The sequence below is a fragment of the Natrix helvetica genome (assembly GCF_964273705.1).
Source record: "Natrix helvetica genome assembly, chromosome: 8".
In the NCBI taxonomy this organism is placed as follows: domain Eukaryota; kingdom Metazoa; phylum Chordata; class Lepidosauria; order Squamata; family Natricidae; genus Natrix; species Natrix helvetica.
The window spans coordinates 23,358,428-23,375,456 of NC_138559.1; the positions used below are offsets into that span (position 1 = coordinate 23,358,428).

General features: G+C 47.6%; 2 protein-coding genes across 4 annotated transcripts in view; one reads left to right on the plus strand and one right to left on the minus strand.

Annotated features, from left to right (window-relative positions):
• Positions 1 to 14,484, plus strand: part of GLB1L2 (galactosidase beta 1 like 2) — a 40,633-nt gene extending 26,149 nt beyond the window's left edge. The window contains exons 12-19 of the mRNA XM_081960585.1: positions 714 to 817; positions 1,707 to 1,853; positions 2,497 to 2,568; positions 3,408 to 3,486; positions 5,001 to 5,088; positions 9,016 to 9,130; positions 10,588 to 10,704; positions 11,480 to 14,484. Coding sequence (XP_081816711.1) covers positions 714 to 817; positions 1,707 to 1,853; positions 2,497 to 2,568; positions 3,408 to 3,486; positions 5,001 to 5,088; positions 9,016 to 9,130; positions 10,588 to 10,704; positions 11,480 to 11,566 — 809 coding nt within the window. The 3' untranslated portion in view covers positions 11,567 to 14,484. The remainder of the gene's footprint in view (positions 1 to 713; positions 818 to 1,706; positions 1,854 to 2,496; positions 2,569 to 3,407; positions 3,487 to 5,000; positions 5,089 to 9,015; positions 9,131 to 10,587; positions 10,705 to 11,479) is intronic.
• Positions 14,485 to 14,658: 174 nt separating this feature from the next.
• Positions 14,659 to 17,029, minus strand: part of B3GAT1 (beta-1,3-glucuronyltransferase 1) — a 53,479-nt gene continuing 51,108 nt past the window's right edge. For all 3 annotated transcript variants that reach the window (XM_081960595.1, XM_081960596.1, XM_081960594.1), the window contains 2 exons: positions 16,892 to 17,008; positions 14,659 to 15,397 (listed from right to left, as the gene is read on the minus strand). In XM_081960595.1, the coding sequence (XP_081816721.1) occupies positions 16,922 to 17,008 (87 nt within the window). In that variant the 3' untranslated portion in view covers positions 14,659 to 15,397; positions 16,892 to 16,921. The remainder of the gene's footprint in view (positions 15,398 to 16,891; positions 17,009 to 17,029) is intronic.

Sequence of the window (17,029 nt, forward strand, 5' to 3'; positions counted from 1 at the left end):
TTTTCATTTACCAGGTTAGCCAAGAACCCTGATATTTTCTCCGTTTAGGGTTAACCAGGTCTCGCCATGCTTAGTTTTTGTAGATCAGCTAGGTCCTACACCTCATTCAACGCAAAGAATGATCCTCCCTCCCTTCCTCCATCATCCCAAATTCACCCTAACAACTGCATTGCATCAACTGGCAAAGCATCCCTGGTACCAGAGGCAGAGGGGATAGGAAAATGAACTTTGCAGCCGCAGCCAGGCAGCGCAGTCAGTCAAAACAGAAGCACATTCCAGCCGTATCTCTGTCAAGGCCGTCTCCAGAGTTACCCATAGTGGCTGGAGGAGAGTGATCTGTACAACACGATAAATTGCTTCGTTGGAGAATGTGACTGATGACACACCTTGGGGGGAGGAGGGAAACAGGGTCAGAGCCAGGATGTAAATTAAGTGGGGTCTGAGCTGGCTTCACTTGGAATGCCTCCAACATGAAGCTGCTAATAAATAACTGGATTTTTTTTGAAGCTTGGCTCGAGGCTCATGATTTAATTAGGGCATTGGTGGGAGCTCTGACATCGGTCTTAGCAAGTTAGATTTTGGGCTCAGTTGTGTTCGTAAGTCAAGGACTAACTAAGCTCTTCTCAAGCCAAAAAAAATTGGGAAATTAAGTCATTTATCCCACCAATCCAATGCTTGAATTCAACCAGGTTCTTTCTCTTCCTCCTCCAAAGAGACTCCTCTCCCTCCGCCTCCGATAATTTCGCATAAAGCATCCTACGGGGCCATCCTGATGCAGCAGTACATCTCACTGTGGGAACTCTTGCCGGGAATGGAGGTAAGCCATCCTCCAGGGAGGAATGTGTTCAGATTGGCCTGGTGATGGGAATGGAAACAAAACCACCCATTAAAGAACTCAGAACAAACCTCAAGTGTTTGGATATCGCTCGTGCGAGATGGATGGATAAGGTGCACACTTAAAATGGAATTGTTGTATTGATATGCAAACAGAACGAGCGGCCCCCTTGGATCTTAAGTTGCTTGAAGAGTCTTTTGCAAGGGGAAAGATGCATGTCTGAATGAGTCCCCAATCCTCTCATTCAGCTCTGTTATTTCATCTCTCTCCTTGGAACAACCGGAAGAGCAATTCTGCATCTCTGAGAGACGGTTTTGTGTGGCATTTGGTGTGTGTGTGTGTGTGTGTGTGTGTGTGTGTGTGTGTGTGTGTGTGTGTAACTTAGCCTGGTTGCCTAAATTCTGCAACATTCAACGTGCCACAAACGTGTCTTCAAAAGAAAAACCGGGAAGTCCAGTTGCCTCTTGGGAAAAAAATCCCCTTTGGGACCACCATGACCTGGATGAAGGAGATTCTCCATAACCATTTCCTTGGACACCTTTCATTACCCAACCTAGGTAACTTCATCAGTGCTAGAAGGGACTCGTATGGAAACAGAGAGCAAATTCCACTCCCTTCTAGCACTGATGACGTTACCAAGCTTGGGTAATGAAACGTCTAACAGAAAACAACTAAGGTAAAAAAAAAAACCAACGCAAGGACCCTCAAAGCAAACTCTACACCTATTTTTCCTCTCTCCTTATTATCACCAAGGCGTTAGCTTATTACGGAGCCACGTCTGTTTCATGATGCCGTTGAGGGAAAAGGGGAAAAGAAAAAATTATTTCTTAGCAGGTGCTGCTATCCTCCTGTTCTGCTTTCTTTCCCGCAGATTGTGAAGTCAGAATACCCCATCAACATGGAGAACCTGCCAATAAATAATGGCAACGGGCAGGCGTTTGGCTACACCCTCTACGAGACGGTCATCCTTGGTGGAGGGACCCTGAATTCACGGGATTACGTCCGGGACCGAGCACAGGTGAGGATGGATGTGCGAGATTACTTTTTTCACTCATTTCTTGCCCTCCCCAGCCCCCAGGAGCACTCTGGAAGCCCCCTAAAGGCTATGCACGGCCATTTTTTGCAAAGGGAGTGGGGTTTCAGTGGCCCAAAAATGCTGTATTCAGTGTATTAAGATTACACCAGATTTTCAGCCTCTTTTTTTGAGGGGAAAAAGGTACGTCACTCCGTTATGCGACACTAGGGATTCGAACCCCCAAACTGCCGACCTTTTAAATTGACAAGCTCAGCGTCTTAGCCCCTGAGCCACCTTTGGCCCAATTTACAGAACACCATTAAAAGCAGAAAATATCTTTTTTCATTTTCGTGGAGCAACTGGATGGCCCTAACCTGCTAATTGCAATTTACTGAAGCTGAATAATGTAGGTTTATTTAATTAATTTCCCCTCATTCCGCTCGTTTCTAGAATCTGTTTAAATGATTCCCATTATAACACGGCTATATTGGGTGCTTGGATCAGATTCCCACAGCTGGAATTCTCACCAAGGGCTCCCAGTCTCCTGGTGTTAAGGTCTATAACTCTTCCTCTCATCTCCTGACTTTTGTGAAAATTAAAAGAAAATGGAAACAGCTTGGGTTGTTTTTTTTTCCTTTTCCTGCAGGTGTTTATTAATACTCGATACATCGGTCAGCTCGATTACAATGTGCAGGAACTGTCCATTCCTAACCTACAGGTGAGCAGTGAGAAAAAGCAGCTGGAATCCCAGATCTTCCTGACATACCCAGATTTCTGCCTTGCATCCCTGCTTCCTTTTCTTTCAAAGATTCAGGTGCAGGTAGTCCTCGACTTACAACAGTTCCCTGGACAGGTTTCCTAAAAATGCCCTAATTGATTCCTGAGTATTGAGCCAAGTTTCAATACAAAACCAGTCATTTGTTAGGAGCATTTATTTTTGGCAAGGCCTTTTTGCAGTCAGAGCTGAGCCTCGTTTGAATTATAGCTGAACTTTACCCCTGTTCCTTCCCTACCCTCAGTCTGTGTCATAAATCACATTCCCCAATGAGTTGCACCCCTCCCAAGCCTGCCGCAGTAATCTGAGATCCGACTTTAGCCGAAAGTATGCGTGGAATGCACACACACCCCTTCTCTCATTATGGCCACTTTAGGAGTTGACATCGCTTAGTGACCATTCAAAGTTACAACGGCACTGAAAAGAGTGACTTACGACCGTTTTTCACACGGATGCAGCATGATTATTTACATGTGATTGATATTTAGAATGCTTGACAGCTGATTCACATTTATGACGGTTGCAATGTGCCCGAGTCCCGCGCTCGCTTTCTGCGACCTTCTGACAAGCACAAATCCACAGGGAAGCCAGGTTCAATTAACAACGGTCTCACTGATTTAACAAACGCAGGGATTCGCTTAACAAAGGTGGCAAGAAAAGTCGTAAAATGGGGCAAGGCTCACTTAGCAAGATTTCTCACTTAGCAACATAAATTTTGGGCTCCACTGTGGTCATAAATCAAGGACTATCTGGGGTTTTTTCCCTTTTTTTATTCCTTGCAGGGATATAGGCAGCTGCAGATCTTAGTCGAGAACTCCGGGAGAGTCAATTATGGACTTAATCTGAACAACCAGCGGAAAGGTAAGTCAAGCTGTTTTCTGTTCTCGTGACTTTAATTGTAATTAAAAGAAAGTTTTGCCTGGATTGTATGCTCCCTGCTTTAAAGCAACAACATTTAAGTTCTGTACCCAGAAAGATGTCCCAAAAGGTGCTTTTCAAGAGGCAACTGGTTTTTCTTTGAAGATGTTTCGCTTCTCATCCAAGAAGCTTCTTCAACTCTGACTGGATGGTGGGGAATGGAAGGATTTAGACTCCTTGCAGACAGCTGGTCCTTTGCATCCTTTTTAGGGAGTCGTTGAGGCCACCTGGAGGTTTGTCTGTGTCCTCAGGGTCACCTGAGTGGTGCAAATGGGTGTGGAACCGTTGAAAGGACTGTGTTGTAGGCTGGAGATAGATGATGTTGCATCCCTCCCCCTCTCTTGAAAGAGGGCTGTTCAATTTTGTCATAGATGGCCTCTTTGATAAACCTCCAGGTGGCCTCAACAACTCTCTAAAAGGATGCAAATGACCAGCTGACTGCAAGGAGTCTAAATCCTTCCATTCCCCACCATCCTGCCAGAGCTGAAAAAGCTTCTTGGATGAGAAGTGAAACGTCTTCAAAGAAAAACCGGAAAGTTGCCTCTTGTAAAAGCCTAGAGAGGGCTGTAAAAGCACTGAAGTGGTATATAAGTCTCAGTGCTATTGCTAATTGAGGGGCTGCCACAAAGTGGAGGGGGCCAACTTATTTTCCAAAGCCCCCGAAGGCAGGACAAGAAACAACAGATGGAAACCAACCAAGGAGAGAAGCAACCTGGAATTAAGGAGAAACGTCCTAACAGTGAGGACAATTAACCAGTGGAACAGCTCGCCACCAGACATTGGGGCTGCTTAGAGGTTTTCTAAGAAGAGAATGGGTAGCCACCTATCTGAAACGATACAGGGCTCTGATGCCGAACCTATGGCACGCATGCCAAAGGTAGCACGTGGGGCCATTTCTGAGGGGCACGCGAGGCGTTGCCCTGTCAGCTCCATGGCGCATGCACGCTCTGGCCAACTGATTTCTGTCCTTCATTTCCGGCCATTTTTCACCCTCTGGAGGCTTCAGGGGAGGGAGAAAAATGGCGCAACAGGCAACCCGGAAGTCTATTCCCGAACTTCCGTTTTGCGTGTTGGGCCGGTTTCCGCCCTCCCCAGGCTCCAAGAAAGTCGTGCACACATGCGCAGGGGACACGGCGCGGGGGGGGACATTAAATTATGGGGGTGGGCACCCACAGGCGTGCAATAGGGCCCGCGCATGCTTTTGGCACCCGAGGCGAAAAAGGTTCGCCGTCACTGGCGTAGGGGGGTCCTGCAGAGGGTTGGACTAGAAGACCTCCAAGGCCCCTTGGAGCTCTGCTCCGATTCAGAATTGTGCGGAGGGGGCCCCGTGCCAAATACGGAAGGCGGCGACAGCGGCTGCCTCTCCTGGCAGCCGGCCAGGCCTCCCCTCGGAAAGGTGAGTCATCAGCCTCTCTCTCTCTGCTCCCGCTCAGCGTTTTGCTCTCCGTCTCTTGCAGGCTTAATTGGCGACATTGTTTTCAACAAAACCTCCTTGAGAAACTTCAAGATTTACAGCCTTGAAATGAAACCCAGCTTCATGGAAAGGTTCGCTTAGTTGAATCTTGGCAACAGCAGCCCCTCCCGCCACTATTCCCCCCGCCCCCTCCTCCTTTTCTGTTCTGTTCTGGTGATTTCCCTTTGTTTACTGGAATTGTGCTTGGCCCCGGTCCAAATCCTAGTTAGCAGCTCCACCTGCCAGCAATCTGGCATCTGGCAAAGAATTGGGCCGGCCGGTCGCTCTCAAACCCGCAGAGCCGTGCAGCGGCCTTCTTTCTTAGCCATGCCCGTTTTTCAATACAATTTTCTTGCTTCCATGCCAACTGGCACCGCCAGGACTGATAATGGTTTGATAGATAAAACTAGAATCCTCAGGCTAGGAAACAGGCGACGGTGAGTTCCAGTCCCAGCCTAGGCATTAAAACCATCTGGATGACTCGGTCACCAGGAGATGGTGAGTTCTAGTTCTTCCTTAGGGTGGGTGACTTTGGGTCAATCACCAGGAGAAGTTTCCCACTTTGAGTTAATTATAAAAGATAATAATAAAAGTGGGATATGGATGGGTGGATGGAGGAAGGAAGGAAAGGAAGGCAGGGAGGGAAGAAGAATGAGAGGCAGGAAAGAAGTGAAAATGAGAGGAAGGAAGAGGGGGGAGGGAGGGGGAGGAAGGAAGGAAGGAAACAAGAGGGAGGGAGGAAGGAAAGTTCCACAATTACTCAAGCTTTGGAGATAAACATCAGCACTCTTGTAACTGACCAAAAACAAGCCAACTGTGCTTATGCATTGTTGTGTTTTGAAACTTAGCTGGAGAACCACTTAGCAATATTGTCTTATTACTTATTACAGTGCTAGATGAACACTGATGATGTTACCTAGTTTGGATGATGAAACGTCCACAAAAAACCCCACCAAGCTCAGAGAGCACCTCCTTCTCTGCCTCCTCCTCCTCTCTACAAACCCAGCTCCCTTCCACAACTGATAATGTTCCCTAGTTGGGCCATGAAACATCTGCAAGAAAACCACCAAGCTGCACTAAGGACAGCACAGCCCTCCTCCTCCTCCTCCTCCTCCTCCTCCTCCTCCTCCTCCTCCTCCTCCTCCTCCTCCTCCTCCTCCTCCTCCTCCTCCTCCTCCTCCTCCTCCTTCATTTTAGCACTGACGAAATTACCTAGTTGGGTAATGAGATCCTTGCAAGAAAACCACCAAGCTCAGAGAGCACCAAGGACCCTTCATTTCATCCCAGAGCTGCAAATCTCCTTCATTGGTCATTATTGTTTGCTGGTTCCAGTACAAGCTGGAATAATTTTGATTCTTCCTGTTCTGGATTCTGACTCTTCTAAAAGAGGGCAGGGCGCACTTCGAGGGAGGGAGGCTGGTGGAAGAGAGAAGGGAAAACCCCAGTCCTAGAGTCCCAGTAGTCTCAGAGCCCTCTGGCTGGAGAACAGCCACTTCAACAGCACTTCAAAGTGGTAATAGCCGGGGGGCACCCTTGAGGCCATCAGTTCCAACTCCCGCCATCGGCAGAAATCCCAATAAATGCCAGCTTTTGACAAACAGCTCTTTTGTTTGCACCCCTTCCTTTCAAAATCTCCCCCCTGCAGTTCGGAGGGGGGGGCGCGTTGTTTTAATCGCGTTACAATCCTCAGGAAGGTTACAGACCAAATTGGCAGGCTTTGTTGTCGGTCCCTCCCCCCCCCCCTTCTGTTTTCAAAACAGTTGAAATTTGTCGGCGGGGATGATGCTTTGAACATCCAATTCACAGATCGGAACAGATGCAAGCGAAGTTCCCAGAATCACAAAACACCTCCACGGCAATAGTGAGAAGGAGCCGTTGTGCGGCAATTAAATCCAGCTGCCTGCTTAGCGCAGGCACCCAAACTGCACCTGCCAGATGGCTGCCTCAACTCACCTTAAAAGTGCCTCTCAAGAGGAGCTTGTCATCTCTATGGGTCACTGGCTACATGGGTGGACGTTTCTTAGACGTTCGGGGGGGGGGGGGGTCTTTGTTGCTCTTTGAGCTTGGTTTACAGGTGAAACTCGAAAAATTAGAATATTAAGCACCAAAAGCACCAAAAACTGGTTCAATGACCATGAGATTACTGTGCTTGATTGGCCTCTCCATTCTTCCTCCGTCCTCTGGGTCCTTGGTTTCCAAATGAGATGCAAAAGTTGCTCTCATCAGAAAAGAGGACTTTGGACCACTGTGCTTCATTAAGACCAGGCTCAACGCAGCCGTCTACCAGGAGATTTTGGAGCACTTCATGCTTCCTTCGTTTTTGGTGCTTTTGGCAAAAGTTCTATGTACAATCCTTGTTTTGTTGATTGCATGTAATATTCTAATTTTCTGAGATGGTGGATTTGGGGTTTTCATGAGCTGTAAGCCATAATCATCCCAATTATGACAAATCACGGCTTGAACTATCTTGCTTTGCATGTAAGGAGTCTTATCTCATATATTAGTTTCACCTTTTAAGTTGCATTACTGAAATAAATGAACTTTTGCACGATACTCTAATTTTTCGAGTTTCACCTGTAGTTACAGACATTTCTTGACCCAAGTAGGTAACGTTATCTGTGTTGGAAGGGAGTGGGTTTGCTCTCTAGAGCACTGATGACATTACCTAGTTGGGTCATGAAACGTCTGCAAGAAAACAGCCACGCCCAGAGAACACCAAGGACCTCACAGCTCAACCCCCGGCTACAAATATTCTTTGCTATCCATCTTAGAAGTTTTCCTGGCCTGGGCTAATTGGATTTTCAGTGGGTCCTTTAGTCTATCTAGCCAGGTTTTCAAATGCCCAGCTGAAAGAATCCCAATTTTTGAAGGAGAGTTTGACCGGAGGGAGGATGAACTATGTTCAGGATGTCTATGAAAGTCTCCTCAAGAAAAAGTTGCTAAAAGGTGGGGAAAGTGCATGTGTTGCCCAATAAGCAAGACTTATAAAGGAGAATATTTGTAGCTCAGGGTTGGAATGAGGGGCCCTTGGTCCTTGGACTAGCACTGATGATGTTACCTAGTTGGGTAATGAAACGTCTGCAAGAAAACAACCACGTTCAGAGAGCACCAAGGACTCCTCAGTCTTCCTTCCTTCCTTCCTTCCTTCCTTCCTTCCTTCCTTCCTTCCTTCCTTCCTTCCTTCCTACCCTACTTCCTTATAGGACTGATGATATTATCTAGTTGGGTGATGAAACATCTGCTAGCTAAGATCAGAGAGCACCAAAGACCTCACAGCCATTATCCTCCTCTTCTTCCTTCCCCTCCTCCTTCTCTACTACCACCACCACCACCTCCTCTTTTCTGCAAACCCGAACACTAGGACTGATGTTACCTACTTTGGGTAATGAAATATCTGCAAGAAAACCACCAAGCTCAGAGAGCACGAAGGGCCCCACAGTCTTCCTCCCTCCTTCCTTCCTTCCTTCCATCCATCCATCTTTCCTTCATTCCTCTTTCTTTCTTTCTTCCTTCCTTCCTTCCTTCCTTCCTTCCTTCCTTCCTTTCTTTCTCTTCCTTCCTTCTTTCCTTCCTTTCTCTTCCTTCCTTCCTTCCTTCTTTCCTTCCTTCCTTCCTTCCTTTCTCTTCCTTCCTTCCTTCCTTCTTTCCTTCCTTCCTTCCTTTCTCTTCCTTCCTTCCTTCCTTCCTTTCTTTCTACCCTACTTTCTTATAGGACTGATGATGTTATCTAGTTGGGTGATGAAACATCTGCTAGCCAAGATCAGAGAGCACCAAAGACCTCACAGCCATTGTCCTTCTCCTCCTCCTTCTCTACTACTCCCACCACCACCATCTCCTCTTTTCCCTTTTCTGCAAACCTGACACCCTTCTAGCACTGATGATGTTACCTAGTGTGGGTAATGAAACACTGCAAGAAAAACAACCAAGATCAGAGACCACTAAGGACCCCACAGTCCTCCTCCTCCTCCTCCTCCTCATGCTGATCCCTTTGAAGGAACAGCCCTTTCTTTCTCCCCTAGTCTGCGTGGGACGTCTCCTTGGAGTGCCATCCCTGACAGCGCGGTGGGCCCCGCCTTCTTCCGAGGGACGCTCCAAGTACAGTTTGTGCCCCAGGATACCTTCCTGAAGCTCGAGGTAAGTTGTTGACGGGTTTACCAGAGCCGTAAGAAGAGATGTGCAGGTGTGTGATAAATGTAGATCGATTCGGTTTGGATTTCCCTGGGCCTGCCTCCGAGATGGAATGGCCTTCATTGTGCCTCAGTGCGTGGTGGCCCCGGGGCATCTTGTGGTGCTAAGGCACTGGAAGGGAAAGGAAACAATTGGACGGCCAATTGTATATTTTCAGTTCGTATTCTTTCCACGCAGTTGGGATTGACCTGCTGTTTTGTTAAACACAATGTGTTAACGATGGTCTAAAAAAGGTGAGCTTTTGCTCAGAATACTTAATTTGTAATGATGAATATGCATTTGTCTTCTTTTTTTAATTATTCTTAGTTTTTGCAGCAGGAACTAAAACATACGTGTAGCGCTTCTACCACCACTGCAGTAGTTTCTTAAACGTGGCTTTTTGCAGCGGTCACCCGTTGGGGGTCTGTAAGAAAAATTTTGATGGTCCGCAGAAAAATTATTTGCATTTTTTATATTGCACTCAATCAGGGGTCCTCAAACTACGGCCCCTGGGAAGGATACGTGCAATGAAGGCTTGTGTTGCTGCAGAGAGTCTCCCCCTTCGGGGTCTTTTTGTGGGGGGCAGAGGGGGGGGAGAAATTCTGACATGGGGTCTGCGTCAGCCTCCTGGTGGGGGGCTTTGGGTGAAGGCTGGAGGGAAGCGCTGCTGGTGGTGAAGAGCCGGGGGGCCTTGTTCCAGTAGGACTGCGTCATGGCCTGGAACTGGCTGACCATCTCAGCCCACTAAGCCTCCAGGCGCCGGTACCTGGCCTTGCACTCCCACAGGTCTTCCCTCTGCTTGGAAAGCCTATGCTCGTAGTCCTCAGTGAGGAGCTTCTGCTGAGCTTCCTTCTCGGTCAGATCCAATTTGAACTGAGCTGTTTTGCCAACTCTTTCTCCTGGGGGCTGCTTAGCTCCAGCAACTGCTTCCTGTTGGGGCCCTAAGTAGCTCGGACGGTCAGGCGAGGAGTGGCTGGGAGGGGAGGGGCAAGTCAAGGCCGGTGAGGCGCCCCTCGACATGAGTGACACAGAGTTGGCCACGCCCACCCATTCACATGACCACCTAGCCACTCACGCCCACCCAGCGGATCATTAGGCAGATCGTATTAGTGGTCCGCGGGATTTAAAATTATGAATTTAGTGGTCCCTGAGGTACGAAAGGTTGGTGACCCCTGACCTATTGGGTGTGATTCTCAGAGCATTTCCTTATTGAGCTGACCCTTGTCACTTGTAAGGGCACCAGGTCCATCAGAGAATACTGATATCTCGATTCACCTATAGCAGGGGTGTCCAAACTTGGGAACTTTAAGACTTGTGGACTTCAACTCCCAGAATTCCCCAGCCAGCCATGGGAGTTGAAGTCCACAAGTCTTAAAGTTCCCAAGTTTGGACACCCCTGACCTATAGTGTTTTTGTGTTTCCAGGGCTGGGAAAAGGGAGTCGTTTTTGTCAATGGGCAAAACCTCGGTCGCTACTGGAAAATCGGTCCTCAGGAAACACTCTACCTCCCGGGAACCTGGCTCCAACAAGGGTACAACGAAGTGAGTTGCTTGATTTGAATCTTGTTCTCTTTCTTTTCATCTCTGTCTATAGACTCAGGACCAGATTGATCTAGTGATAAAGGTACCAGGTTATAATCCAGGAGACTGGGAGTTCTAGTCCCACTTTAAGCATGAAAGCCGTCTGGGTGACTTTGAGCCAATCACCAGGAGACTGGGAGTTCTAGTCCCGCCTTAGGCATGAAAGCCGTCTGGGTGACTTTGAGCCAATCACCAGGAGACTGGGAGTTCTAGTCCCTCCTTAGATATGAAAGCCATCTGGGTGACTTTGAGCCAATCACCAGGAGACTGGGAGTTCTAGTCCCGCCTTAGGCATGAAAGCTGTCTGGGTGACTTTGAGCCAATCACCAGGAGACTGGGAGTTCTAGTCCCTCCTTAGATATGAAAGCCATCTGGGTGACTTTGAGCCAATCACCAGGAGACTGGGAGTTCTAGTCCCGCCTTAGGCATGAAAGCCGTCTGGGTGACTTTGAGCCAATCACCAGGAGACTGGGAGTTCTAGTCCCGCCTTAGGCATGAAAGCCGTCTGGGTGACTTTGAGCCAATCACCAGGAGACTGGGAGTTCTAGTCCCTCCTTAGATATGAAAGCCATCTGGGTGACTTTGTGCCAGTCCCTCTCTTTCAGCCCAACTCACCTCACAGGGTTGATTGTCATGGGGAAAATGGGAAGAAGGAATATGGGCAGAATTATCCGAAAGAGAATCACTCTTTTTTGTCTGAACTGGGCTGTCCCTTCTCTTCTTGTTCCTTCTCCAGATCGTTATATTTGAGGAGCGTCTTGGGGGCCGCATCATCCATTCCACGGATCTGGCATTCTTGGGGAGGGTTCAGTACGTGACCTGAGCCTCTTCCCGATTGCCCCACCCTCTACTGGTAGTCCTGGTTAAGGTTCTTAACTGACAGTGGGAGGTAAGAGAGTCTGACTGCAGACCTTCCTCCCTCCCGTTGTGAAAACCGTGCCCCGTATCCTTATATTTTCTAGTTATGGGTGAAGTTTGGCCGAGGAAGGCCCGCCCGGTGAGGAGGTTTACTAAGACTACTTGAAGAAAGAAAAGATGCCCAGATAGTTAGGAACGTTCTCCTAAAAAAAAAGGAAACACAAACTTTACTACAAGTTCTCATGACCTGTAACACTAGACGCTAAGGACCTGTCAAAAAGGAACCGATGTTCAAGATCCAATGAATTGAAACAGCCGATCGGCAGCGGTTGGACTTCCATCGGCCTTTAGGTTGGGGCTGGAAAAGGAACATTTTTCCACAGTCCCTCAAAGCTTCCAGTCTCAGCCACCCGAGTTGGTCCTTTAGGCAGGCTGTGAAGGAATGTTATGGTTTAAACAGCTTTGCATTTGTTCGTTCGTTCGTTCCCACCCAGATCTTAGAGGAAGCAACGCTGCGTTTCAAGCGTATAAAATGCCAGCCGTCGATGGGGACTTCCATGCAAAGACAGCGGGAATTGCATTTCGGTGACGTGTTAATGGATTTTGGGGGTGGTTGGGCGGGAATTGGGCTTTGTCCAAGCTACACAGAGCGCCTGTAACATCTCAAGCCCCTTGCCATGCGCCTCTCGCAACTCTTCCCAGCTGGACCACAGAGATCACCAATCGTAAAGGGTGGGTGGGTGGCATCGGGATGTACCTTTGCACCAAGACTTCACACATACTCACCTGCTGCTAAACTCTCAGAGCGCCCCCTTCAGCCAGGAGGAAGCTCCAACCTGAGTGTAGAGAGACTCTCCCACCCTCCTCCTCCAACCGAAAACGGTGCTGTTTCAGAAAATAGAGACGCCCGGCAAAAGATCACACAACATCCCCCCCCCCCCCCCCGACAGTTGCGATTTTGTGCAGCGGGCTTCGGCCGTTGTTCGCCACAGGCGCCCCTCCCTTAGCCAAATGGGACTTGGCAACTCTCGATCTATCCGCAGCCGTTTTAGCTTTCCGGACTGGATCTCCTAAAGGGGCATCCGAAGTCCCAATCCTGAAGACAGCTCCGCTTTCGGAGATAACCCTCGGATTATTATGACGGCTTGCGTCGAGACTCGACCTCGTCTCCTGCCTCCGAGGTAGGGTCTGAAGGATTGGAGATTCAGCCTGGACGGATGCTTTGAGGGCATTTCTGAATAATTAGTCAAAAGAGGGTCTGTTTTTGAAAAAATGATCTTTTTCGTGCTTTTTTTTTTTTTAAAGAGACAAGGCAACATGGCTATATTCCCCCAGTATGACTCCCTCCTGTGCTTTGAGGCACAACCTATGGCCCCAGGAGGCCAGTGCATGATGGGTCTTGTATCCCTAAACTGGTTGGAAAAAAGCCACTTTAAGCCATAAACGTCCGATCTGTATATCCTGCTGTCTCTCCCTCCTTCCGTCATTTAACCGAGACCTCAGTTTCCCCGTTGGAGCCAAGTGTTGTAATAACCGTGGGCACACCTGCCATTGTGTGTTGCAGGCAACCCCATCCAAACACGCAACCACATCCCCAAATAAATTTGGCGCTTGGTTTTCCCGCAATTGTTCAGGTTGATTGTCGCGAGGCTGTTGAGCTGTCATCCTGGCCTTCCCCTTTAAGGGATTGGAGACAGGAGTGCCCAACCTTGGCAACTTCAAGACTCTTGGACTTCAACTCCCAGAATTCCCCAGCCAGCCATGCTGGCTGGCTGGGGAATTCTGGGAGTTGAAGTCCACAGGTCTTAACATTGCCAAAATTGGGCAGCTTTTCTGTAGCCATCGCAAGCTCAAGTGACGTTTTGGTGTTTTCTGGCTGTTCGAAGCCATCTTTCATTCTATTGATGAAATTAACCACAGTTCAGTTGAAAACATAAGGAAAGTACAGCTGTAAAAAACAGAAGACAAAGAAGAGTGGAAAAGCAGTATCCCTTCCACCTATTCTGTGCTCTGCAATTCACCAGCACCCTGATGGCAAAGATTAGGATGTCTCTGGAACATTTCCCCGCCTGCCCTCCAACACGTGTTCCTTTGCAAAATAAACGGGAGGAAAATTGGGATGAATCATTGCAATTTTCTCCCTTTTGGTCTTCAATTTGCTACAGCCTGGCAGAGTTACAGTCATAAAATGGAGAGAGAGCGAGAGAGGGTGAAGGAAAAACACACACACATAGACACCAGCAGAAAGAACAGCGACCGGAAAGACGTGCTTCGCTGAGAAAACTGAATTTCCTTTTTTTTAAAAAAAGAAAGAAAGAATCACCTCTCGTTTCCCCTTTAATCAAAAGTTTGGGCTGGTGGTTCTGTTTTGAAAGCCCGTGGATTAAATCCATCACGTTGGATGTGAATTTGGCTCAAATGCTGTTTTTCCCCCCACCGACAGTGACCGAGGTTTTGAATTTTTTTTTTTCATAAAGTTGTATTAAGGCCTAGTTGGTTTGGGGTTTTTTTCCCCACCCACCCCTGTGACTGGTTTGCTAGGTATTTGTAATAAACGAACAAAAAATAAAAAAAGGAAATGTGTCTCTTATTATTTATTGGCGCCACGGTCGTTTTCTCTTATCGCGATAGGGCTGTGTCACGAATGGAGCCCACACGGCCTTAAGCATCTTAGTCACTCAGCTTAAAGATTAAAAAAATAAGCCTATTTGATTTCCCTTTTTTTGTTGTACGATTTTACACAACTTTCCTTTCAGCCTGAAGATAACAATTGTGCTTTGCATTTTTAAATGTATATACCATATTTTTCAGAGTATAAGACGCACCTTCCCCCCCCCCCAAATGAGCATAGAAATGTTGGTGCATCTTATACACCGAATACAGCCATTTTTAGCTTCCCGAAATGGCCCCTTTTTTGCAAAAACAGTTTTTTGCCGTCCCTCAGCCCCTAGCAGCCCTCTGCAGGCTTCAGCAGGGCTGGGGCAAGGCAGAATTGGGGGCGTTTTTGCCTTCCCCCAGCCCTGCTGAAGCCTGCAGAGTGTTGCTGGGGGCTTTTTCTTACTTACCTCTTCAAAATCTTGGTGCATCTTATACACGGGTGCGTCTTATAGTCTGAAAAATACGGTATGTTTAAAGGAAAGCCAACCATCAGCGTGTTGGTGATTGAAATGGAGACTAAAAAATAAGAAATAAATCAAAGATCCAGTAGAGGGGGTCCTTGACTTATAACAGTTCATTTAGTGACCGTTCGCAGTTAACAACGGCCTTGAAAAAAGTGACTCACAACCGTCTTTCATGCGACCTTTGCTGCATCCCCACAGTCATGTGATCCAAACTCACACCCTTGGCAACTGACTCGCATTTATGACGGTCACATGTCCCCGGGGCTGCGTGATCCCCTTTTGCAACCTTCGGACAAACAAGATCAGTGCGGAAGCTGGGTTCCCTGAATCAATAAAACTGACACTTTTGCCCTCTTGTTGATTTTTGCATTGCTCACATTTCACCAATGGCCCTGGGCGAATCCCGCATCTCCATCACTCTGCTTCTTAAGCTGCTGTTGTTTCATTTTACTTTATTGGATCGTTTCCAGGAGGTCAGGCATAAGTGAGCTGTTGTTGTTTTTTAAATACTGATTTATTAATTTATTGATCTTTTGTTTTTCTTCCTCTGCTCAAGAACCGAAGCTGGTCTCTGGTTTATGGAGCAACTCCACTTGGTGGTTTTCCTCTGGTTGACCAAGGTCTTAGTTTTGAGTCTGGAATTCGGAGTATTTGGTGCCTGGAGTAGGAATGAACTGCAAATAGGGGAGGAAATGGGCTTTAGTGTCACACTTTAGCTGCAGTTCAGCAGTAGAATGCTTACTTCTGTTCCCAAAGCAAACCCAGATTTACATTTAATTTCTGGCCTGCCACAAAGAAGAGGGGGGGTCAAGCTACTCGCCAAAGTACCTGAAGGCAGGACAAGAACCGGGATGGAAACTGATCAAGGACATTTCATTCAATTCCATTGTACACATGCTGTGCATTGACAATAAAGGTTTGATTTGATTTGAGAAAAAACAACCTGGCACTAAGCAGAAATTTCCAGACAGTGAGAACAATTAACCAGTGAAACAATTTCCCCTCAGAGGCTGTGGGTGTCTCCATCATTGGAGGTTTTTAAGAAGAAGCTGGACAGACACTTGTCTGAAGTGGTGTAGGGTTTCCTGCCTGAGCAGAGGGTTGGACTAGAAGACCTCCAGGGTCCCTTCCAACTCTGTTATTCTGTAATCTGATTCTGTCTCCAGTCAGTGCTACTTGTTAAAGGAAGCACATGGCAGCCCCTGGAAATTGTTCCCACCTGCTTTATTCTTAGTACAACATAACTTAACGTGACATTAGATTAGGTTAATAAAGTTGGGAGGAACCTTGTAGGTCTTCTAGTCCAACCCCCTGCTGAAGCAGGAGACCCTACAGCATTTCTGACAGAGGGCAGTCCAGTCTCTTCTTGAAAGCTTCCAGGGATGAAGCTCCCACAACTTCTGAAGTCAACTTCTGTTCCATGGATTGATTGTTCTGACTGTCAGGAAATTCCTCCTTATTTCCAGGTTGAATCTCTTCTTGATCAGTTTCCATCCATTCTTCCTTGTCTGGCCTTCAGGGGCTTTGGAGAATAGCTTGACCCCCTCCTCTCTGTGGCAGCCCCTCAAATATTGGAAGACTGTTATCTTGTCACCCCTGGTCCTTCTCTTCACTAGACTAGTCATGCCCAGTTCCTGCAACCGTTCATCATATGTTTTAGCCTCCAGTCAGATAATCTTAGATAGATTCAGATGAACAGAGTTGGAAGGGACCTTGTAAGTCATCTAGTCCAGCCACCCGTGCAAACAGGAGACCATTCCCACACCATTTCCGACAGGTGGCAGTCCAATCTCTTCTTGAAAGCTTCCAGTGCTGAAGCTCTCACAACCTCTGACGGCCAAAGGAGGAGACAATTCCTCCTTATTTCTATCTTGAATCTCTCCTTGGTCAGTTTCCATCCATTATTCCTTGACTGGACTTCAGGTGTCTTGGAACAGAGCTAAACATGGCATTCCTCTCCCTCCCAGTTGGATTCTTTCACATGTTAGGATCATGCTCAAGCTTTCAGAAGTAAAAGAGTCAGAGGATTACTGTTTCGAGCAGCTGCCACAAATTTGGCTCAGATTCCCATTTTCCCTCGTCAGTCCCACTTTGAAGAGGGGCCTCCATAGTACCAAATGCCAATATGCCAAGCGCTGTGATTTACTACTCATGCCCTGGGGCCGTACCTGCGGGCGTTTTTCCTTTGCAGCCCGATGTCAGATTTCCACGTTGGGATCTGTGAATCCTTTCTTTCCCTCGTTCACCAACACGGGTTTCTCGGTTCTTGTGTGCCAGACGAGAATCTGGATCAAAGAAGAAGGACT